Genomic DNA, 25453 nt, shown 5'->3' on the forward strand with positions numbered 1-25453 from the left:
CACACAAATGCACAGTTCATATTAGCATTGTGATAATATTTTACATATTTTCTTCCCTCAACGAATAAAATAAAATATGCAATATACTCAGTCTTATTTGACAGCCTTTCCCATCGAAGCAGATAAGGCCCCCCCCCCCCCCCCCGATATATGTGTGGCCATATATGGCCACCTTTACTCTCTGAAGGTGAAGGAAGGGGAGAGTATACATATTGATGTATCACACTGTATTTTACCTGTAAATTACATTTCTTCTTGACAAGTTCTTATATGTATTAAAAGAAAAATTAAGCCGTGGCAAATATTGGGACAGTGAGAATGCTGCTATCAGTCGCCCATGCTAATTAGGTAGCCTGTGACCATTCCAGCTTGAACTTTTGAGATTAGTTTTTTAAAATCGTTTTGCTGCTGCTGTTTGTTGCACTGTTACTTTAATGTCAGCAATAATGTACGTATATTTTCCAGCACAAGTGCAGATTTTACCACACCCTCTCCCAAGGGATGATGTCATCACACCTGTGTGCTACACATTTATTTACCGAGTGACCCTTAACAGTCTGTAGCTTGGCTTTAGTTGCAGAGTGACTCTCTTAGCAGTATGCATCCTGGTCTTTGTAACTTGACTCTTTAAGTCCACTTTCCCCTTAATACACTGAACAGTTAGGGTTAGGCAGTTTGGGTAATTGGTGGTAGCCAGCAAGAAGAATAGCCATCTGTTAGAAAGATGTGTATTAAAACTCAGATGGTACCCGACTGGCACCAATTGTAAAGACAGATGCAGTTAATGCAGTTGTAACACAGGCTGCAGCAATGGAGGCAAATGCTGCTAATCCAAAAGTGGGTGGTGGTGGTGAAACAAATGCAACATTACTGTAGAAGGCATTAACAAGAATCAGCCTTTACTCCTGAAAGATTCTTCTCCTTCTGATAATCCATCAGCTGCTGCTGATTCTCCCCTAAAAGTGCATGAAGGCACGTGAAGCTGTGTTGTAAAAGGAGCACATTCATCACTTGCCATAATGAACTGTATTGATAGTCTAGGGCATTGTTGAGCAGCTTCATGGACTCTGATCAGTCTCTTCCCCTAGAGAACCCATTATTACACTATGGGTATCAATACCACAGAAGCAGACTGGCTCCACAATGACTGATGATGATTTCATTTAAAAATAGTATATTTCAAGTCTGTATTTAATTTTGTCACCCAGTATTAAATTCATCCCTGTAGAGAGGGCTGCCAGAAAGCCTGTGAGCTGCCTAAATGCTGCTTACACCCTGCTGGTCCTTTGCTCCTGCATCCCTAAATAGTCAAGTGGTGTTATCCTGAACTCATTGGCATTTTAGTCTTCAAGGATTTTTAATAGTTTTTTCTTAAGTCTCCCTTCCTGTGGATTCCCACTCCATGAGTTTCATGCTGACATCTGGGTTGGAACAAACATACAGCTGACGCAACTAAGTTTTGCTTGGTTTGGAGCTGAAGCCATTAAAACTACAGTTTCTCATCGTTTCCACCCAAAAGTAATAAATTGGCACAGCTTGCTCATAACTCAGCCCAGGTTTGTGAGCCTTGGTGAATCTTTTTGGTAAATCTGGCTCAGGTTTTGGGTTGTAAGAACACTCAAAACCATGTGAAATTGGCACCCACCGCATTTGAGATTTGGACAGTCACATTTTAAAACAAATTGAAATGTGGATTTATTTTCTGTTTGTAACCTAAATACCATCTTTAATACTACTTTTTCATCTAGCCATGCATGTCTCCTGCCAAGAATTGGGGTTGGGCAATTGGGAAGGGAGGTGTCTACAAGAAGACCTCTCTAGTTTAAGTAGTATGTAATACGAAACATTTTGAGAGACAATCTAAATAAAAGGAGTTCTATAAATATATAATCACAATTTATTCTTTTGAGTAGCATCTGCTGCTTTGTTACTCTTTTCATGCAGCTCTGAGAATCATCAATAGTATTAAAGAGGCAATGGGATGGGGGGGAAGGGATTCTGGTCAGTCCTTTCTTAGTGGCGTTTTCCATCATAAGAATATGTCTGAAGAGTGTATAGAGTAATTTATTATCAAGGTTTTCAGTAAATGGCTGCAAACTTGATCATCATAAAAGTCAAGCTGAAGTTTCAATATTATTTTATTTTTAACAGAACCGCCCAAAGTTGTCGTATCACCTAAGAATCAGTCTTTTACAGAAGGCTCTGAGGTGTCTATAATGTGTTCTGCAACAGGTTATCCAAAGCCAAAAATAGTCTGGACACACAATGACATGTTTATCATGGGATCAGACAGGTATGGTAATGGGCTTGCAGCCTTTCCCTCTTTTCTATTTGAGGAGGGTAGTGTTCAGGAATTAGCACTGAAGAATTTTGAAATGTTCTGAATTAAAGTTTCCTACCAACCTCAAAGGCCTGTGAGACTTGTAAATAGTGCTTGGGGGGAAAAAAGGAAGTTGGGTAAACTCCCAAATCTGGCCCTTTAATCTCAGTTTTCTCATCTGTAAAATGGAAATATTACGATTACCCTATTTCACAAGGATATTACAAGACTTAATTTGATGATACTTCCAAAGCACTTTGAGATGCTCTGATGGAAGTTACTACTTATACAAAACACATGCATATATGAAAACCATCCACACACACACTGCTGCCACAACAATGACTACTGAATTTTGTTGATACCTTTTTTTCCTCCCTCCCCAGATATAGTTTGAGGCCAGAAGGCACCTTGATAATCAAAAAGGCCATTCCAAAAGACGCAGGACTTTATGGTTGTTTGGCCAGTAACTCAGCTGGGACAGAGAGACAGACTTCTACCCTCACATACATTGGCAAGTATAGAAAGAAACAATGAAGTGACATTAAAAAAGAAACAGATTATCTGAGTGGAAAAGTTGAATAATATTGATAGAACTGTTCTGAACATTTCTAATAAAATAAAGTTTCCAATAAAATAAAAAATCCTGAAAAATGTTAATTCCTGTTTTCTAACCAGCTGTAAATATTGATAATGTTAAAGGTGCTGGTGGTTGTTACTGTTTATTCATTTAAAGCTCTCGTTTATTTTAATTCTAATTTTAGAATGAGAAATAATGTTAAAAATTAGATCTGCAGTGAGCAGTGCTACCTGCCAGTGAACATAAGAGACAAATAGGCCTCAACTGACCTCTTTTTCTTTATCCCTCCCACTGGACAACTTTAATCTATTCTTATCCCATCACCCTTCATATTAGGCCAGCTCTCTGGTGCATGCATTACTCCTGGGGGAATTCTGCGCCCCTGCGCATGCGCAGAATTTATGTCCCCAGCAGATTTCTTTGCTTCCCTGCAGAAAAGTGACTTTCTGATGCAGAAGCCACAAGAGCAGTCATGCGATCCTCCCTAGCAGTATTTTTCAGGTGCCCAGGGCAGCTGGCAGAGGTAAATAACTATGGGGCAGGACTGGGGATGACCCAGCTGATGGTTCCTACCCTGTACCGGGCTCAGCTGCTAGTCTCAGCTGGGCAGGAGGGGACTTAGTTTTCCCCTACATGGCTTCCAGGGCTGGGTCAGACCCACCCGAGTTTCCTGCACCCATCACTCCTCAGCTGCAGGGGGAGGGATCACTGTACAGGGAGCTGCTCCCCCATCTGTCTCCCATGCATCCAAACCCTCCCACAGAGCCTCACACCCCCTGTACCTGGACCACCCCGATGAGCCACCCGCACCTGGATCCCCATCCCACCGAGCCCCAGTCAGCTGCACCTGGATCCTTACCTCACTGAGCCCTACTCCCCCAGCATCCAGACCCCCCGCCAGCTTTATTCCCCCCCCCCGCTCCGACCACCCCCCAGCTGAGCCCCAACCACCTTCACCTGGATCCCCCTGCAGCATCCCACTACCATTGCACCCAGAACCACTGTTATACCAATAAAATAAAAACCAGCAGGATCTTAAAGGAGAAAGGCAAAATACCACATTTATTATGAATACGGAAAGAATCATAGTAACCAGTTAGTTATAGCTATAACATTCCATTCAATCTCATTTATTCATACATTCATTCACACACACACGGTTCTCCTGCAAGGTTGTTATCATAGTTACCAGCTTTAGAGTTGCTCATGCCAAGCCACTGGCCAGGTGGCCTGGACATGAGGAGGGAGCAGGGCCTCGTCAGATGCCTATCTGATGCTCCTGGAAGTTGGTTTGCAGAATCAGACCCCAAAGTTCTCACTTTCTAGAGTCCATTTTTATAGGAATTTCTTCCTATGCCAGTCTATGGGAATGGCTTCATCAGCAGATGTCACATTCCTGACAGCTCCGTGCTGTCAGATGTTATATTGTTCTTTGGTTCTCCCATTCTTGAGGCTGTTGGGTGGATTCCAGTCTGCCCTCCGGGGATCCTCTGGTTATTTCCACTTGATGCCTTCTTCGGCCGATGGACACTGCATTCTTAGGCTGGCACCTCCCTGATCATTCAGTTATTATCCACACCAAGCATCCATCCACATACATCTTCTATCTCTATTTTAATCACAATTGAGAACAAAGCGAGATGAATACAACAAAAGGGTGGGGAGTCTCTGGGTGCTGTTTCTATTGTTACAGAGTATTGCTTTGAGTCTCTCTCTGTGAGAGTAGTTGTTGTTACAAAGAATTGCTTTGAGAACAGACTGTGTTAGAACGTACTAACACAATTAGCAGCTTGCAAGTTTCACACATAGAGGAAGAGAAACAGTACCAAAAACCAAGAGACCTCTTAATTAGTAATACCCTGGAATTTAAACTATGGGGAATCAAACTTTTGTGATTTTAATACAGAACTTCTTTAATATGATCCAACACCACTCAGCAAGCACCTGTGCAGCCAGATCCCTCTGTACCCAGATTCCCCACTGAGCCACCCGCACCCAGATTGCCCCCCACAGAACCCCCTCAACCCCCACCTGGATCACCCCACACTAAGCCCCTCCACACTTGGACCCTGGCTGGCTGAGCCTGCCTGCACCTGGCACAGAGGGGCAGGCCTGGTCCTTGTGCTGTGTCAGTGTAGCAAAGTGATGACTCACTGATGCAGCGCCTCCTGCTAGTCATCTTGGGAATTAGCTCTCCAGCATACAGAGCATCTCCTTCTGCCAGTGGCTCCCAGACCCCAGTGCCCTTTACCTCAGGGTTCTGCCCCCAGCAGAAACCCAGTCTGGGTGTCCCCTCCCAGGGGAACCCCCAACCCTCTATCCCCACCTTGCCTCAATGGCTACTGCCAGTCATCATCTATCCCCCACTCACTGGGGCATACTGCAGTCTATAAACCACTCATCACTGGCAAGGGGGTTAGAGCCAGCTGCCTCTGCCTAACCCCAGACTGTACCTCTGCAGCCCCAGTACCTTCTTTAGGCCTTGCAGAAGACCTGCAGCCTGGGGAGTTACCAGGCTGGAGTACCCCAGCTCCTCTTGCCTTTCCCTAGCACTACTCTGTCTCACATACCTGTCTCTCCCAGACAGCCAGGTTGTTCTTCTCTCTCCAGGGCTAGAGAGAGACTGGCTCTTTTAGCTCCTGGCCCCCAGCCCTCTTATCAGGGCCAGCTGGGCCCTGATTGAGCTGGCTGCTGCTGTGGCTGCTTCCCCAATCAACCCAGCTTGGCTGCTTTTAACCCCTGCCTATCGGAGTGGGGCAGATGCCCCACTAAAGTCAGGGTTGGGTGCAGCCTCACAGCTGACTCCGTGTCCCTGGGGGGATCTGCTGATGGATTTCCCACCTCTGTGCAGCCAGTGGCCTGTTCTCCCCAATGCCATGGTGGAGCTTCCACATTTATTTGACAAATAAAATTTGCAGAATTTTTAATTTTTTGGTGCAGAATGCCCTCAGGAGTAATAATATATGTGTTTGTAGTACACTGAGCACAGTGGGCCTCTGAGCACTACGGTATTGCACCTATTTAATATTGGGAAGTAGACATCGAGAGAGAGTCTCTGAATCTTTCCAGATCCTCTGGATATTCAAATCCTCTCATTTCTTATTTCTCATTCCTTAATATTCCACTCACCTTTCAGTTATCCTGCCACTCCAATTTCTTTATTCTCCCCATTTCCCTTGATATTTTGCAGTTTACCTAAGATTCTCAAGCTTGACCAGCTTTAGTTAAAATATTCTGTCTAATGTCCGTGTAACAAGAGAAAATTGGAGACCATCCTAACTTAAGTCACAAATATTTAAAGTAAACATGCTTTGTTTACTTGAAAAAAAACTCTAATATTTTTCCTTTTTTCCAGAGAGTCCAAAGTTGACTGTAGTTCACAGTGAAATTCTAGTTGCCCTTGGAGACACGACTGTAATGGAATGTAAAACCACTGGGGTCCCACCTCCTCAAGTTAAATGGTTTAAAGGTGCATTTCTTCCATCCATCTGGGTCTATTTTGCTTGGTTTGGTTTATTTACTGAACACTATCTTACTCAATTACTTTGATTTGTGACTTAATAGTGCTAAAAGCTGGTTTACTATTGAAGTGGTGACTAAACCATGAGGTTCTAATTTTGGAGATACAGCACTAGACCTGTAGGGTCTGATATATTACACTCTGTTTTACTCTTTTAACTCCATGGACTTTGTGAAGTTACACTAATGTAAAATGAGTGTAACAGCATGGTGAGTCAAATCTTGTGTCTTCTAAATAATGGCCTTCCTACTTTGTAGAATGTTTAGATATATTTGACTAAAATCTCAAATGCATTTTTCTATGCTTGGTAATTGAATAACTCCTCCAACCCCCTCAAAAAGCACAAGGAGCCCTTTACTTCTCCTGCCATCAAAATTTTAGAGACCCCCACTTATGGAGTGGAAGGACAGGGGAGAGGGATAGCTCAGTGGTTTGAGCGTTGGCCTGCTAAACCCAGGATTATGAGTTCAATCCTTGAGGGGGCCATTTAGGGATCTGGGGCAAAAATTGGGGCTTGGTCCTGCTTTGAGCAGGGGGTTGAACTAGGTGACCTCCTGAGGTCCCTTCCAACCCTGATATTCTATGACACTGCGGGGGCACAACTCAGAAAGTCATCATAGAGCTACATGAGGTTCTCCCTCACCCTCAGAAACTGAGCCTGAACTCCCAGAAAAAAGGGTTTATTGTTCCATGCACAAAGGTGTAAACTATTGAAATAGGCTGAATGCTAGAAAAGACTTCAATTAAACAGAATCCCAATAGCCCTGGTACATAAGAATTGCCCTAAAAGATCAGGCAGATGCACTCTCTGGTACATGTTTCTGTCTCTGACAGTGGTCAGTATCAGATGCTTCAGCAGAAGGTGCAAAAAACTCACAGTGGATTATTCTGGGATAACCTGCCCATAAGGAAAGTCTCTTCCTTACCCCCATCAGTTAGAGGTTGGCTTATTCACTGAAGAAAGAGGCTTTATAGCTCTTCTTTTAAAAAAGTGATTTTATTCAGTCTAATGTAATGGTGGATGTTCTCATTTTCTGATGAATGGAAGCCAATGTATTTATCTGTGGTGCATAATTAAATACAATCATACAATGATGTAATCTCAAATTGGGAATGAAAGGGGTATTTCTTTCATAGGAAACAGTTTTGGAAATACTGTGTTATTTCATACTATCTTTTTTATCTGGACCTAGGTGACCTAGAGTTGAGGGCGTCGATGTTTCTTCTTATTGACTCTCATCGGGGTCTTTTGAAGATCCAGGAAACGCAGGATCTGGATGCTGGTGATTATACTTGTGTGGCTAGCAATGATGCAGGAAGAGCATCTGGCAAGATAACTTTAGATGTTGGTTGTAAGTATCCTGTATTTAAGTTCATTAACTGCTCATGATTTAAATGTTTCCATTTCCTGACATTGGAAAGACTGACAATTAGAAACCTAGGCTTCACATTAACTTAACCTGTGCTTATTAGTGTAGGGTTGTGCAGATCACTTAACCTTTCACTCTGTCAATAACACCAAACTCCATTTCTCTTTCATCTCCTTTTAAAAATGTCTTGTGCCTTCTTCCATGCAGCTCTGTATTCTTGGAATACTCTCCAGTGTAGTTCATCAAGCCAGCTCCCTTGCCTCATTCAAATCCTTCCTACAACTTTCCCTCCTCCTCACATCTTTTTGCAAAGGTCATGAAAAGTGAAGAGAGGGGAGAAACATTGCCTTTTTTTTAAAGCTGTGCAAGCATGAAGTTGTGCACATGCCACACTGACCTGAATAACCACACAACATTATTGTCACTCTTGTCCTTCCTCTCCTCTTTCTCCAACCCTTTTTGGTCTGACAATGACACTGACTTGTTGCATCATGTTGAATATTGGCCCCCGTTCTGTAAGTTACTCTGTGGAGACAGATCTTTGTGTCTGTATGGAGTCCTGCTTTTGTCAGAGAGGCTCTTTGCTAGTGTAGAGGTCCTCTCATGCAGTGTAACTTATAGGGCCAAGGTCTTAATCTGTAAGCTCATTTGAACAGAATTGGATCTGTTCTTATTTCAGTGAGGTGCCTAGAATATTGTTGAGCACCCTCAAAATAAATAAATGATGATGCAAAACTGCAGTTACAAGGTTTTGCTAAATTTAGAACTTGTTATTTAGGTATTACATGCTGTATGATGGAACATGTATTTGAAATTGTAGTTTAACTTAAACTGCAAAGGAAATACTAATGCCATGTTACTTCTCTGTTTTATGTTCTGTGTACTCTATCTCTTCCAGCTCTCCCAGTTTTCACACAGGAACCTAGTGATGAATCTGTGGATATTGGATCAAATGTGACATTGCCTTGCTATGTTCAGGGTTACCCAGAACCAAAGGTTAAATGGAGACGGCTGGATGGCGCCCCTCTTTTCTCCAGACCCTTTGCAGTTAGTTCCATCAGTCAGCTCAGAACGGGTGCCCTGTCTATTAACAGTAGGTAGACAAAAATCTATAAAGACAAGATCATAAAATATATACTGTACAAAATGTATTTATCAAAGTTACTGTAATACTCTACTATTCATTTTGCCTTTAACAATGTCAGTTTTTAGTACAGACTATATCCATTAGACACCAAAATTCCACTGGCATTCTGGTGGTAGGGCTGAATGCACTTCAGTTACCATTTGAATCTCTTTGTATTTGAGTGAGAATAATGTCAGTGCCACAGAAGTACAGTGTTTGGGGTAAGATAAAAATTTGGGTCCTGGCCAATTGTTGACACTAAAGATTCCATGGAATCTTCGCAAGAGAAGAGGATGTTAAGTCCATTGTTTGTGCCAAGTCCTAGTTTGGGTAGCTATTGTACATTCTGCCTGCTGTTTCTTCTTGCAGCTTCAGTTGGCTATTGTATTCTTCACCTCCTGTTCTAAACAGTTGTGCGGTATTATTCTGTGGTGTTAAACAGCTGCCTTGTTCCCTCCCAGACATAGCTATATTCTTAGGTGGGTGAAGTGATTCCAGTAGGTATACTGTTTGTAAATTGCATTAAAATCCTTTGGGATGAAAAGCAGTATATATATACATAATGCGTTATTCTTCTTCAAGTTCTCTTATATGGACATTGCTTCTCTCCATTGTGGCCAGTGACAAGGAATGGTCAAGTAAAATTATATTAAAAGTGAAATATTTTTGCATTGCAACTTTTAGTGCAAAACAGTTTAAGACAATGCAATCTAGTCCTTTTTTAATTTAATTTGTTTTTAGATTTGTGGGTCAGTGATGAGGGAACTTACATCTGTGAAGCTGAAAACCAGTTTGGAAAGATCCAGTCACAGCCAGCCACAATAACAGTAACAGGACTGGGTAAGGCGGGTTAACATCTCAATCTAACCTAGCAAAAGGGTTGACTGATAGAGGTTCTATAGCTGTAATATATTTGACCACTCTTTCTTTGGATATGAGCCCAAACCAAATACCTTGAATTGAAACACCCCCAAATTCTGATGGTATTTGAAATCTGATCCTAGAATTGAATCTGAACTTAGCAAATGCTCCCTCTGTTTATATTGGGGTGAACAAAAATCCTGAATGTGAATACTTCTGAACTTTGGGGTGTGGGAATTCCAGACTTGAATTAAGTGCCATAAACCCATTTCTAATTTCCATCTATTGCCAATAATTTTATTTTTATATAAGAATTAATTAATAAAAAAGTTAATTTCTTCTGTGTCCAAAATAGAAGAATCAGTTTTTTTAAATTAGAACTAACTGTATATTATGAATACAATTTTATTTAAAATTAGAAATAATAAGACTAATTCTGTGCTGATTTACATCCAGTGCAGACACTTGAGTTCATTGGGGCTGTACAGTGGGTAAGCCAGTGCAGAATCTGGACCTTAGTGAGAACTATTCCTGTCCAAGAGTATAATTTATTTTCATATAAATGTGTTCAGAAGTTTTGGGCCTGTTCCTTTTCCCAGAACTCCCCTTAGCTTAAATAAGAGCAGGATTAGGCCCTTGGTTATGTCCTGTTGGCCTTAAGCTTCTATACTGAGTTCAACACCTTAAGGGACCCTAAGTAGGATTTTCAAAAGTGATTGAAATGGCCCACCACTGTTCCCATTGAAGGCAATGGTAAAACTGCCATTAACTTTAATGCAAGCAGAGCTTTTGAAAATGCCACCCAAAACTTGTAACCTAGTCTACAAATCTTCATGCATAGTTTCATACACATAATCATTTGACAGAATTCGTAATTTGTAAGAAAATAGGATGTGTACTTGCAAATCAGACTTGTGTGTATATGTACACACCTATACTAACTGAAATAGGAATATCTACATGGAACAGTATAAACCAAAATCATTGAGTTTTGCACATTAGAACATTTTTTTATATTTTGACTTGATGCAAGACTTGAATTAGTTCCAACTATACTTAATTAAATGGATCTTCAAAAAGGTACTTATCCTTAGTTTTGTTTTATCCTCCTCCTCTTAGGAAAGTTTGTTAAAGGCAGAAAAATCTTCATCATGAAAACATTTTGTGGTGGGGAGTGGGAGAGGTTTCCTGCCATAATTTATCTTAAAAACTGAAGGTAGCAGGGAGAGTGCTCAAGGCAACTTCTTGATAAAATTGGAGTATAAGAAATCTCTCTGATTTAAGAACACAGTGAATGTACAGTTTGTACAAGAGTTATCTTTAAGTAACTGGTTTTATCGTAGAGAGTGGGTAATGAAAATAATTAGACATAATGCTGTGAAATGTGTACGTTTGTATGAGGAAGTGAATGGGGGTCCATCTATGCATCCAGTAAAGTGTTTATTATCTTGGACCACATGTCAGGAATCTTTATATTCATAGCAAGCAGCATTTTATAAACAGTGAGTTTTTGACCTATCTAAACGTTCTGTTTAATCTCCGCTATTTCAAGGTCACTTTAAAAAACAAACAAACAAACAAACAAGTGAAGCTGTTTATGAACTGGTATGCAATCTGTTAGATGTTTATTGGCATCCAGAACTTTCTGTCGGGCTATGGACCTTTCCCATGAGACCTAATAGCTTGTGCTCAGAAGGGAAGTCACCTCCTGGTCATTGCTCTTGTGAACCTACCTATTTCTATTCCTAGAAATTCTGCTACCAACAAGAAATAAAAAAATATTTTGACTTTACATCAGTAGGATTTTTGAGTGAACAGGAAATACAGTGTCAAGCCCAAAGGGAATATATATATATATATATATATTTTAGAGCTTTGAATAGACAATCTCTGAACTATGTTGACTGACTGTTTGCTCCAACCCCTGCACTGATGGTCTCTTCACTTCAGCTTCACTTCACACCTGCCTCTCATGCTTTCCTCCTTTTTCTCTTCTCTCCTGTGCTGTGTCCCCATTGTCCTCATACCTTCATTGTCCCCCTCCCTTCCCTCATCTTTACATTTAGCTAGTTGTCTCTTGACTAACCCCCATGCCTCCCCCCCCAAGTATATCTTGGCACTAACATGACATTTGCTGGCCATCACGTTGTTCACTCTGCCTTTCCTCTAGCCTTTGTCTGTCTTGTATATTTAAATTGTAAGGTCTTCTGTGTTTTTACAGTAGCTAGCGCAATGGGGCTCCATTCTTGGTTGGTCCTTAGGCACTATGGTAAATCATAATGATAGTAAGGAGTATTTCATTTTCTGCAAGCACATAGAAATGCCTAAATATCTTTTTTTTAAATTCAAGTTGCACCTCTAATTGGAATGAGCCCAGCAGTAGCCAATGTAATTGAAGGACAGCAGCTTACTTTGCCTTGTGTACTGCTGGCTGGAAACCCAATTCCAGGGCGGAGATGGATTAAAAATGATATGGTGGTAAGAGAATCTTTTTTTATTTGTATGTATAGTCTTGCAGTTTCATATTTCCTGAGGGAGAAAATATGCATTTAACATTTTAAGGCATGATATAAACTTAGCACAGTGTAATATAGCTACTGTTCTTAAGCAATTAATTTTTTTGTGTGGGAGAAGAAAAGTTGTAAATAAAAGATTGCAGCAAATAATTGGTATTTCATCACTGAAGAAAGTGATCACATGAGAGTTCCATGTAAGAAATATATCTGTCATCATTAAGGTTTGCTAGCCTGAGACTCCAGCTGATAGGAACAGAAATTACAATCCATAAAGGGGCAATCCTGGTGGAGACTCATCAGTCAATCATGTGAGAAACAGGCCCTTGGGTTCATTCCCTGATTCCTTGTCGAGCTTTCCAGCTGGGATAGTTCCTTCTGCCCTTGTGGGTATTCTCTCCAGGGGATGTGGCTGGACCCGCATTCTGCCTACATGGGTTTCTCCCTCAGTCGTCACTTCTTCCACAGCGGACTGTCTTGGACCTTGTTGCCCTCCCTGAGGCTCTTGTAGTTCCTGGGGGTAGGGCAAGAAGAGCCCCTTGGTGGGTGCTTTCACCTTGGCTAGCCTTCACCTCTGGTTGTCTCGGACTCCTGGCCCATCTGATTTCCTCTTGGCAGCCCTGGCAGGCTGTCAGCAGCTATGTAGTTTTCCATTAAGCTGACCACTTCAGCCAAGGTCTCCAGTTGGTGCTTCAGGACCCATCCTCGTCCCCCGATGGAGAGTTTTGGGTGAATTGCCCCACCAGAATGAGTTTGGCAACCTGCTCCCCCATCCAGGTTTCCAGTTTTAGCCGGCACCAGCAGTGCACCCTCAATCTTTGGGCCACCATGTGGGGCTGGACTGCTGACGGATACTTCTCTTCCTGAAAGCAATGATGGTGCATCTCCTCTGAGGTATCAAAGTAATGAAGGATGGTTGCCTTGACTCTGGGGTAATCCTGGATTGTTGTTGGGTCGAGCCCCCAGTAGGCAGCCAGGGCAGATCTGATCAGACGAGGGGCCAACAAGATGCCCCTATGCTCCAGGGCCCATGGGAGTGCTACTGCTACCTGATCAAAGGAGGTAAGGAACGTCTCCAGGAGGTCACCATTTTTGTAAGCTTCACGGGAATTTGTGTGGCCAGCAGGGTGGGGTCCCTTCTGATGAATCCCATGGAGACAGGAAAAAGGACAGTATTTGTTCTACTCGGCATTGCTGCTGCTTCTGTGGTTGTACTGATAGGTCTCTAATTAGCCATTGCGCCATCTGCGGCTGCTGTTGGAAGGCCAGCTGCTGTTGTTGCTATTGCTTCCGGTTTTCTGTAGCCAGTTTTGATAATTTATCCAGAGCCATATTTTTTTAAACAAAGTCCCATCTCCTTATACCAGAGCAGATCAGTCTACCCGTATTCTCCTCCAGTTGTCATGAATCTCTCATGGTAGTGTGTCCCCTTGACACTCCATGGGGAGTGCACGCACATGAGTCCAAGTACTCCACCTTACCCCAGTGCGTGCTATGGGACATCTTTTTAGCAGGTGGGTGGTCAACTTCCAGCCAGAGCCTCTCAATTGTCTCATCCACTCTCTGTGTCCACCTAACAGCCTGTAGTTAGCAAAACGAGTTAAGCAAAAGAAAGACAAAGAAAAAACTGTGACCAGCTCCCTCCAGGATATGGGACTCTCTTTCTTCAGAGGGGCTCTGGGGGAATCAATGTCTGCCTCAGTGTTCAGTGGGCTCCAGTGCCCCTTCAACTCGGGTTCTTCACCCTCTTTCTGTGAGGGCAGCGGCTCTGGAGGCTGTCTGTCCTCTCTCCAGGGCTGCTGATGCTTAACCGTCTGTTTCCTTCCCATGGTTGCCCCCATCCAGGTCGAGTTCCCTCTTTTTACCTCTCCAGTCCTGGAACAATTTGCAAAGGTGAAAGGCCACTCCAGCCCAAAGCAGCTCCTTGACCCCTTCCATGCTATTGAGCCTGGTCACAAGCACCCATTAACATTAACTGGGAAGCATGTTATGTATATCTACTATGGTATAGAGTAAATACTCTCTTTCTGACTCCAGCACTCAAAATTAGGTGCCTTATTTGATGGTACTGAAATCCTATTCAAAATATATTTCATGTGACAAGTGAAGGAAAGTTCTTTTATATTAATAATTTTGAAAAAAAGTCCTGAGTTATTAAACCAAAGCCAAACACTTAGGGCTACAATACAAGTGTGTATTTTCCATCGTTAAAACTTACCTTCCTCTTTCTCCAGTTGGTCCCAAATCCCTATGTTAATGTTCGCAGTGACGGGAGTCTGCACCTTGAAAGAGTGCGGCTGCAGGATGGAGGGGAATATACCTGCATGGCAAGTAATGTAGCTGGGACAAACAACAAAACTACCACCGTCAGTGTATTTGGTAAGGGAAATCGTCTCAGGGCTTCCATTTGTTTGCAAAATAAGGTTGCGCTTTTTGGAAGCAGTAGCTTGTGGAAGAACTTTTTTAAATTTAAAATTACAATAATACCTCAAATTTATTGGGCGCAATGGAGTTACACTGTGGAGTAATGCAGTGGAGAATCAGGACTCTGCATATAATGCAGTTAAATGATCAAGCCTGCCCCTTTTGAAAAAGAGGACAAAAAAGACTTTTGACATCCTTAAAAATCTTCCTATTTAATTGTGTACAAGTGATGGGTTTTGCAGTCTCCCTTACTTTATTAGCAAAACAGAGACACGAGTGGGAGTTTATTGAAATACTTTGCCAAGTGCTGTCAAAGAGGTTACATAACTATTAAAAGGAAGCGCAACTCATGAGAGTACAGTGCTTAAAAATAAATTGTTTGGCAAAGCTGTATTTTTAATACCATCAAAAATGGCAGTTTCTCACTCATAGTGAAATGAATGTTTGCACTGTAGTGACCCTGTAGTGTCATGGTCTAAAATTCTTACATGTTAAATTAATCAAGGGAGACATGTTTTAAATTTCATTGAGAATGCTGGAACATCCTTTTCAGTACAAAACTGCGCACTATACATGTCATATTAGCCAGTGCTTTGCAACTGTTTTGAGTTTGACAAACTCTCTCTTGTGAGCAGCTTTTTGGGAAGATTTTTCAGATCTTGGGAACATGAGGTGGGGTGAAAAAGTTGGTATGTGTTGTTAAAGAGTCTAGGATATATGGGTAGGATAGTCTAGGAATATGAAGCCTTTTTGTCTCTGTCACTAAATAGGAATCAGGCCAGTTTGACAGTGAACTGAAGTCTTTATTATCTTTTGGATGTTTGGGGTCTGTGAGAAATGATTTGGCGTTCTCAGTCAAGTTGCTGCAAAAGCCAGTCCATTCCCTACAAGACTTTTACTAGCATTTTTAACAACTAAAGATTGAATGAGCATGGTGAGTGACCTACCTCTTGCCCTTGGGCCTGGAGTGGTCTGTCCTAGAGAAGTTCCCTACTGATGGCAGTGATTTCATCAGCAGATAAGCTGCATCCATTTTCACTGCAAGTGCAGACGAGAACAAATTGTGCCCAGCACCATTTCAGAAAACATTGCTTAAAACCTTCTTGGAGGATGTCCTAACCATGGCTTTCTGACATGATGCTGAACATAGTCTGTCATGGTTTTTACACATTCTAAAATTGTGTGCACCCAAACTAGTATTTAACCTGTTGATGACACTCATTGTCAGCATCAGGTAATTTTTGTACTGTAGACCACACCTTAGGGGTGGGTAGCGTCAAGTCAGTGTTGAGTCATTGAGGGCAGAGTGAAATTTCCCAATTCCCTATTCTAATAGGTATTTTCAAGGTCCGCTTTAAGTAGATTGAGTCTTCTTTGCTGAATAGCAGTTGATTGTGTACAGAATACAGTGTGATAATTATATCATGGTTTAAAATACGTATCTGTGTGTATGTATATCTTTTTAGTTCTACCTATCATTCAGCATGGACAGCAGATATTCAGTACAATTGAAGGTATCCCAGTAACATTACCGTGCAAAGCAAGTGGAGTTCCTAAGCCATCCATCATCTGGTCCAAGGTAACTTCTAAACTTTGAGCTGTTTATGTTAAAAGATGAACTGGACACATGATTTAGCTATAACAGGAGCTATGTACTATGAAGGCAGCCAAAACTTTCTCTGCTAAGGGACCTAGAAAACACTGTTTATTCATATCTGCTTCTGTTTTTCCAAGCACTACTGTCTCGCTGCGACACATTCACACACTTTGAAAAGCTAGAAAGATTTTATTAGTTATCTCTGGATCCTTTTTTTTTAAAGCCTTGGAAATGTTAATATAATTATTGTGATTTGAAAAATTAGGGATGGGCAAACTGCCATAGATTGAGAGTTCATTTTGGAAGCTTATTTAAAGTGAATTTCTGCTCTGAAAAGTGAGTATGTAATAATGGCTTCTTCAGGGCACATTAAGTAACCGATTGGAACTCAGTAAACAATTCTGTTCATGGTGCTCAAGAAGGAATAGAGTCCAGTTCAGTCTCTCTCAACTGTGTTGGCTTTACAGGGCTAAAGGTAGTAAAAAAAGCAATAAAAGCTTATTTTTGTCATTATAGTTATTAAATATGATTCTTGATGCACATAGGGAGCAGACCTTTTGAGTAAGAAGGTGCCTTTTTAGTCTAATTTCAGATTAGAATGACAATTTAAGACATGTGTGACAGGGTCAGGCCAGATGGCTATAGGAGAGTAATAGAAGGCAGATGTATTAGCCCCAGGTTAAGTAGATCCCTTTTTCCTGGGTAAGGTAACAGGGAAGGTTCCAGAACAATCAGGAACCTTCTGGAGACAATTAAGACAGACAGGCTGATTGGCTGCCGGTGTTCTAACGAAGAAGCTGCTAGAATCAATTAAGGCAGGCTAATCAGGGCACCTGGGTTTAAAAAGGAGCTCACTTCTGTTTGTGGTGCGCATGTAAGGAACTGGGAGCAAGAGGCACTAGGAGCTGAGAGTGAGAACGCATACTGTTGGAGGACTGAGGAGGACAAGCATTATCAGACACCAGGAGGAAGGTCCTATGGTGAGGATAAAGAAGGTGTTGGGTGGAGGCCATGGGGAAGTAGCCCAGGGAGTTGTAGCTGTCACACAGCTGTTCCAGGAGGCACTCTAGACAGCTGCAATCCACAGGGCCCTGGGCTGGAATCCGGAGTAGAGGGCGGGCCCGGATTCCCCCCAAACCTCCCAACTCCTGGTCAGACACAGGAGGAGTTGACCTGGACTGTGGATTCACGAAAACGGCCAAACTGAGGGCTGCCATGAAGCTCCAAGGCAAGCAAATCTGCCAATAAGCGCAATACCCACCAAAGTGGAGGAGGAACTTTGTCACACATGGTAGAAGTCTCCAAATCTGTTGAGTCTCCAGAATTAGGATGGAAAGCTCGCAGGGTTTTCTGTTATGATTCCCTGCACTTGCACTCATATTACTTGCTGGAAAGAGAAGCAAAGGGTGGCCCCGGAAACAATGTAGAAAGTTATCCAGATGTTTCAGAACTTCTGGTCATTCCTAAAAACTTTTGGGTCAGAGTTCTTATTGTATCCAAGCCACTTTGTTTTCATCTCTGTTATAATCATTGGGACTGCATTCTACCCTCAGTTACTATTCTGTTGACTTCAGTAGCCTGGAGGTTGTATTGCTGTTATTAAAGGCAGAATTTGGCCTAGTGAATTATATTAAATATGTGGCTATTACATATTCCTCAACATAAAGTTTAAAGCAGCAGTGTCCAATTGAAGTCTATTGTCCCAGATCAAGTACTCAGATCCTTACTTATATACAAGTGAGCCAAATTCTCTTCTCAGTTATGCTGGTGTTATCCAGTCAACTTTAATGATACAGGTAAAACTGAAAATTTGGCTGATAATCTGTATAAAAGATACATATATATATATATATATATATATATATATATCTGTCTAAATGAGTATTTGTAGATAGTTAATATAAACACATGTAAGGCATATAAGAATATGTACCATTGTTCATAAGTTTGTAGGTTACATAAAGTTACTGTGCATTACAAATAGCTTCCTGAGTGCTTTCTTAGCCTTGTGTCAGAAGTCCAGCTCTTTAAGGAGCCTTACACCTGGAACATATTTTGGGGGGCGAGTTTAATTATTCAATCCTTTGAGATGCATTTTGAGATGTACCATCAATAACAGTCTTGAGATGCAGGGGGGTGGGCGGAAGCAGCAATGGATTGGACTAGATCAGGGGAGGGCAAACTATGGCCTGTGGGCTAAATCTGGCCCATCAGGGCTTTCAATCCAGCCCGCAGGATTGCCAGTCCTGTGGCCAGCAGGGCTAAGGCAGGCTCCCTGCATGCCCTGGCTCTGCGCCGATCCCGGAAGCGGCCAGCACCAAGTTCCTGAGGCTCCTGGGGGAAGGGGGGGGCAGAGGGCTTTGTGCACTGCCCTTGCTTGCAGGCACTGCCCCCTGCAGCTCCCATTGGCTGGGAATGGGGAACCGCAGCCAATGGGATCTTCGGGGGTGGTACCCACAGGCAAGGGCAGCATGTGGCTGAGTTGCCTGTCCCACCCCACCCCCAGGAGCTACTGCCGGACATGCTGACCACTTCCGGGAGCGGTGCGGGTCCAGGGCAGCCAGGGAGCCTGCCTTAGCCCCGCTGTGCGCTGCTGCCACCCCGGAGCCACTCGAGGTAAATGGCGCTGAGCCAGAGCCCACACCTCTCCTGCACCCCACACCCTAACCCCCTGCCTTGAGCCCCCTGCATTGAGCCCCCTGCTGTGCCTCTCCTGCACCCCAATCCCCTGCCCTGAGCCCCCTCCCACACTCCGCAACCCCTCTTGCACCCCAACCCCTTGCCTTGAGCCCCTTCCTGCACACCACAACCTCCCCCTCACTCCCTCCCACACCCCAACCCCCTGCCCCAGCGCTACATTCATGACCCTGCATACAATTTCTCTACCCGGGTGTGGGTGGAGAAAAGTTTGCCCACCCCTAGACTAGATAAACTGTTCTGAGCTACTTTTAGCCCTAACAAGTTTGATACTTCTAATATTTTAAATGTTTTTATTAGGCTTCATTTTAGCTTTGGAAGCTTTGATTTCTATTTGATCAGGCACTTGTACATTGCTATTTTGTCTGAAAAAATGCATAGGGTTTTTATATTTTTTTTTTATTTTGCACAGAAAGGAGAGCTGATTGCTCCCCGGAATATGAAATTTTCTGCCAGGTCTGATGGAAGTTTGTATGTAGTTTCACCAGGAGGAGAGGAGACTGGGGAGTATATGTGCACAGCAACAAATGCGGCTGGTTATGCAACACGGAAAGTCCAACTAACTGTTTATGGTAAGTATAAGTTAAAACCAAACATATTTAGCCTCCAGCAAGCTCTGTTTTCAACTGCAAAATGCACTCAGTTGGAAAATCTGAAGTGCAACTCAGGTTTAACAAACTTCCCATTAACCAATATCTAATTGTGGCCCCCAGAGTTGCATGGTAGTGAGATTAGAGGGATTATGCTCCAAGAAGTATGGTTCCTTTAAAGCAGTCTGGTTTGTACAGTTGTCTGGCATTCACTTCTTGGAGCTCTTTGACTGGGGACCTCTGGCCTTATTCTATGATTCTGATTTCATTTATACTGGGGTAAACTGGCAGAAACTCTAGAAAAGTTAATGGAATTACGCCTTGTGGGAGAGAACAGTGAAGCCCTTAGAGTGCCCCTTTTGATGCTTTCTGACCATCTCCCACTATCATCTGAAACCCTGTTTACCTGAAGGTTTGGACTATGCTCCAGGATAGTCAGATAAATAAGTTTGTTTTTTTGTATACTGAATATGATATAGGATAGTCTAATCTGAAAAAGTTTAATTTATACCACATTATTTTATCTTGCACATGTATAAATAGACAACATATTTATTTCACTTTATTAACATGTTTCTTATTTTAGTGAAACCCAGAGTGTCCAGGCCTGGAGACCAGCAAGGAGGTACATATGACAAACCCATAGAGATTTCAGTGACTGCAGGGGAAGATGTCACACTTCCATGCGAGGTGAAGAGTTTACCACCCCCCATAATTACCTGGGCCAAAGAAATGCAGCTTATCTCTCCATTCTCTCCAAGGTAACAAAATGTGATAGAAACGAAACAAAATGCAATTTCTTCTAAGCTCTTAGGTTTTTGGAAGTTTTTATTTTTTTTAACTGCCTGTTCCATTCTGATGAGTGAGGAAGGCATTGGAAAGTCTGTACTTCTGTGTCAGTTGGTTTTGAAATTCTCATTCCCAAACTTAGCACATTTTCACTTTTTGAACTGATTTTTTTAGACTTTCCTGCTGTTGGCATTTTACAATTTTTTCCCCAGGCTCTCAGATTCTGCTCTTGGTTCTTCCAGTGTAAAACCAGAATTAGTTTATAGTGGTCACTGGACTAACTCTGCATTTACACTGGGGGTGGGGGGCAGGGTGGAGGCAGGGAAAGTGAGAGCAAAATCCATCTCTTAAATTCTACAGGCCTACAAAATTCCACCATGGTCTTTGTGGGCCTTCACATTCTGTATAATACTATGTTGTTTTGTCTAGCATATTTCTTACAACATGTATCACAAAACACTTCATAGATGTAAATAAACCAATCTGAAAGAGAGCTTTTAATCCTTGTGGCTGTCTTTTTGAGCTCTGAACATTACTAAAACCATATTTCAGTCATGGTATATACTGTACTCCAATATGCATTTATAAGCAAAAGCAAGCATTAGAAGTCACCACAGTGTTTCACTGCTCAGGAGGCCAAGTCCAAATAGCCTTCTGTACACAGACACCTCATTATTATAATGTAATATTTATTTTATGGTGGCGCCCAGAACTGATCATCTGTGCTTGATCTTAAATCTTTAAAAGTTCCATTTTCTTTTACAGTTATATGTTTCATTGCTGAGTTATGGGGAGAATTGTCTGTGTTATATGAAGTATGAATTCCTAATAGAATATGAATGACCTTTAATGTTTAAAAGTGGTTGCAGGTATCCACTTATTGCCATTGTATCTTGGATTCAGAAACTCTCCAGCTGCTTTTAAAAATGTGAAAACATATTAGTTTAGGGCTTATGAAAAGTGTTGAACTGACTGCCCTGGAGACTGAAGTTCTTTGTCTGCCCATCAGTTACAGCATGGGCAGCAGTGGTACAAGCTTTCGTCATGATGCCCTGTTAATGTACCTCAGTCCTTATGTGCAGGGACCATCTTTAGGGGTGAGATGGTTTATTCCCCAAGTTAATTCTGGCCAGATTGTGCCCTGGCTCTTGTGGTGTTGTACAAGATTGGGGATGGCCCAAGGAGGCATTCCCCCTCTCCCCCCCCCACCGTACCCCAGCTAAGGGGCAGGCATAGTTTCAGTTCCCCTGAGTACAGGGCCTGCTGACACCACCATGGCTACAGCCCTCTTGAAAAGGGGGCATGGACGTGTCCCCACCACACCAGCCAGCAGAGCTGGCCAGACATAGGGGAGAGCATGCTGTGCCCTTTTAGAACCTCCCAGAGATTGCCATGCAGTGGGGTTAAGTCTCAGCCCCCATTATGGGCCAGTGCCTTAGGGTGCATATACACTGTGACATTCTTTCAATGGCATGTAGTATATATACACACACAGCCCTCCTAGTACATGTATAAATAGTAGCACAGATGATGAGGCATAGAGTAACTCAGTAAAGACATGGCTGCAAGGTGTGAGTATGTACCTGGTGTACATATCCTACATGTTCTCTACTGGCCCAAAACATGCCTCCTGTCTGTGCTGCTGTTTTTAGCAGTGTGGTGTCCTGCTACTAGAGCCTTTCCCTTTGCAGGAAAAGACTCCAGCAGCCTGGAAAGGCTCTGACAGTGGGGAAAGTGTCTGGCAGCGTCCCTCTGCTGGAGACCACCTCCTCCACAGGCAAATGTTTTTACAGCAGGGAAGCTCCCTGCTGCTGATGCTCTTCTCCACAGCTGGGAAAGACTGTTAGGTCCCCCCTGCTGGAGCCCTTTTCTGCCACAGGGAAAGGCTCTGGCAGTGGATAAAGGCTGTGGCAGGGGGTGGTGGCTCAGCCTTTCCCTGCAGCCTCCCTTCTGCCACAGCATTTCCTTGCTTCCGTGAAAGTTCCTGGCAGCGGGGAGCAGCTGAAGCCTTTTACCACTGCCTCCTGTTTGTCGGAGCCTTTCACTGATAAGTGTAGCTACACACTGTAGTGTCAACAGGGTGTGCTTTTCACTATGGCATGTGGCTGCATGTACGCTGGACACCCCTGAAAATGGTGTGTAGTGTAGACATGACCTTAATGACAGAGTCTGGCCCTCAGATTTTGCCCTTTCTCCTGAGACTGCAACAGAGTTAGCAATTACAGTTGTGCAGGTGGTTTTTGTAATGAGTGCTTTTGTGTATGGGGAGCGAATGTATTTGCAAATATTTGTATGGTTGCTGTAGCATCTGTGATACAGCATGGCCAGAGGGCAGCAGGAGAGTACTAGAAGGGAGCCTTATTCCCTGTAGAAGGAAGAAAGTTTGCTATAGACTAATTAAAGCACCTGAAGCCAATTAGAGCACCTGAAGCCAGTCACATGACAAAAAACCCCTGCTTCAATCAGACCAGGAGGCGTTGGAGCAGGGAGCAAGTTTGAAGGAGTTGGAGTAGAGAGCAGTTTGAAGGAGTTGGAGCAGTGGAGAGTTTGGAGAAGTGCCGTGGCTGGCTAGAAGACTAAGACCTTAGGTAAAGAGACACCCGGCTTGTGCAGAGAGAGAGGGCAGGAAGCCCCACAAGCTGAAGAGCAGGAGAGGGAAGTAGCCCAGGCGAAGGAAGCACTAGTTCAAGTGGTTTACCACTATCCCTAGGGCCCCTGGGCTGGGACCCGGAGTAGAGGGCAGGCCCAGGTCCCTCCCTCTCCACTATTCTTCTCTGGGTTACTAGTGGGACAGTAGATACCCTAGTTCTGGGGCAGGAATCTGCGCCCTGAACCTCCCCCAAGAAGAGGAAGCATGGGACCCATCATAATCATACCGGCAATTTGCCACACCTGGTGTCAGAAGTGGGGTCTACGCGCTGGGGACTTAAACCAGAGTTAGCCAAAACCCTCCCATCCCTAAGATGGACGACGTGGTCAAGGCCCTAATACAAGCCACCGCCGCCCAGCAGGAGGCTACGTGGGTCCAAGCAACCGCCCAACAGGAGGCAGGAGGCGACTCGGATGCAGCAGGAGACTAATTGTCTGTTGATGAGTCAAGCTGCCCAGGACCGAGCCCTGCTGCAAGAGCTGGTGAACCAGATGAAGGCCCTTATGGAACTGAACCGCAACTGCGACGGGACCTGGACCATACGGGTCAGCCACTGCCTACAGAAAATGACACGGGAGGATGATGTGGAAGCATACCTCCCGGCTTTTGAAAGAGCAGCCCTGCAGGAGGCCTGGCCCCGAGATCAGTGGTCTGGTATCCTCACCCTGTTCCTGTGTGGGGCAGCCTAGAAGGTCTACTACGATATGGCCATGGAGACTTCAGCAGATTACCCACAGCTGAAGGCAGAGATCCTGGCCAGATCTGGAGTAACAACGGCGTTGCGAGCCCAGAGGTTCCATGAGTGGCAGTATACAGAGGACAAGACACCCCGATCACAATTGTTTGACCTGATCCACCTGGCCCGGAAATGGCTGCACCCTGAGGCCCTCAGCTCTGAGAAGATGATGGAGCTCCTGGTACTGGACCAGTATATGAGGGGGCTACCACCAGGCCTCCAGGCTTGGGTTGGCCAGAATGACCCTTCCACCTATGATGAGTTGGTTGCCCTCGTGGAAAGACAGCTGGCAGCCCGTGAACTGTTCCAGACCCCAGGGGGTGAGACACGGCAAAACAGGAAGCCAGTCCCAAACCCAAGGCTCCAGACTGTCGAGAACTCCAGGAGAACCATAACTGGGAGGAAAGACACCAAGGAATGGCCCGAAGCCAAGAAGGGATCTGGGGGTTTGGGAAGAGAGGGCTGGGGGGGCCGGCCAAATAGCCCCAGGCAGAGGGCAGCAACCAGAATAAGGGGGCAGTGTTATGAGCGTGAGGAATTGGGGCATATAGCAGCCCAATGCCCCAACAGGGAAGAGCCTATGCAATGTAATCTGGGGGATCACGGGGAGCAATGTGGCCTAATCGGCTTGGTAGGGGTCGCAGTGACCTCGCATGGGTATACAAGATCAGTAAAAATGAATGGTATTGAGACCACAAAGCATTAGTAGATTCTGGGAGTGCTGTCACGCTGGTTTCAGGGAAGTTGATGAGACAAGACCAACTAACCCAGGCCAAAAACACAGGGGTAACATGTGTTCATGACATTGTAAATTTCTACCCCACAATCCCGGTACGGATTGAGATCCAGGAGAATACTACCAGTGTGACAGCAGGGTGGTCCCTAGACTCCCCTACCCTATCTTAATTGGTATGGACTTCCCCGGGTTTGAGAGCTTACTCCCCCCAATAGAGCCAGGGGAGGGTAGCAACCCCCGGGCTGAGACGGAGGCACCTACAGATAGCCTAACCCCAACGTTTGCCAAATTTGCCCCAGAGTTGTTCTCATCCCCCAGAAAATCCCGAAAGTCTAGACGGGAAAGGAGGGAAATAAAAGATTAGGGACCAGGATTCTAGCAGAGAACCAGAAAACTTCCCTTGTTGGTAGGCGAACCCTTTCAGGAGGCCAGGAGATAATTCAGGCTAGTGAGGACTCGGAGGCGGTTCCTAGCCTAAGTAGGGGCAACCCAGGGGGCGGAGTAGAAACAGGCCCCCTGGAATTAGGCCAGACTGGTACCGCACGTGAGAATTTCGGGCAGGACCAAGCTAATGACCCGCTATATGCGAATGTGAGGGAAGAGGTAGAAGTAAATGGCGTACCCGTGGAAGGAAAGACCAAAGGCCCAAGGCCATATCGTGCTCAAACGCAATCTGTTGTACAGGATAGAGCAAATATGAGGGGAAGAAGTAGAGCAACTCTTAGTCTTACGGAAACACACAAGGGCAGTACTAGAGTTAGCTCACAGTCATCTATTTGGGGGACATCTAGGAGTAGACAAGACACTGGATAGAGTCCTAAGAAGGTTTTATTGGCCAGGAACACGTGCAGAGGTGCAGTGCTATTGTGCCTCTTGCCCTGAATGCCAGTTGCATAGCCCCCGACCTCGCTTGTGGGCCCCATTAGTACCTTTGCCTATTATTG

At 43.9% G+C, this 25453-nt stretch overlaps 1 protein-coding gene across 3 annotated transcripts in view; it reads left to right on the forward strand.

The window, feature by feature from the left end:
* The window catches only part of HMCN1 (hemicentin 1), a 323571-nt gene that overhangs the window by 141644 nt on the left and 156474 nt on the right, over window positions 1-25453 (forward strand). For 2 of the 3 annotated variants that reach the window (XM_048860590.2, XM_075131536.1), the window contains exons 1-9: window positions 6261-6369; window positions 7614-7772; window positions 8689-8883; window positions 9658-9756; window positions 12128-12255; window positions 14525-14669; window positions 16181-16293; window positions 19421-19580; window positions 20185-20359. In XM_048860590.2, the coding sequence (XP_048716547.2) occupies window positions 6318-6369; window positions 7614-7772; window positions 8689-8883; window positions 9658-9756; window positions 12128-12255; window positions 14525-14669; window positions 16181-16293; window positions 19421-19580; window positions 20185-20359 (1226 nt within the window). In that variant the 5' untranslated portion in view covers window positions 6261-6317. Of the gene's footprint in view, window positions 1-2151; window positions 2294-2706; window positions 2835-6255; window positions 6370-7613; window positions 7773-8688; window positions 8884-9657; window positions 9757-12127; window positions 12256-14524; window positions 14670-16180; window positions 16294-19420; window positions 19581-20184; window positions 20360-25453 lie in introns of those variants that run through there. The other variant, XM_048860591.2, reaches the window with a different exon arrangement.

The sequence above is a fragment of the Caretta caretta genome, chromosome 8 (assembly GCF_965140235.1).
Source record: "Caretta caretta isolate rCarCar2 chromosome 8, rCarCar1.hap1, whole genome shotgun sequence".
Classification (NCBI taxonomy): Eukaryota; Metazoa; Chordata; order Testudines; family Cheloniidae; genus Caretta; species Caretta caretta.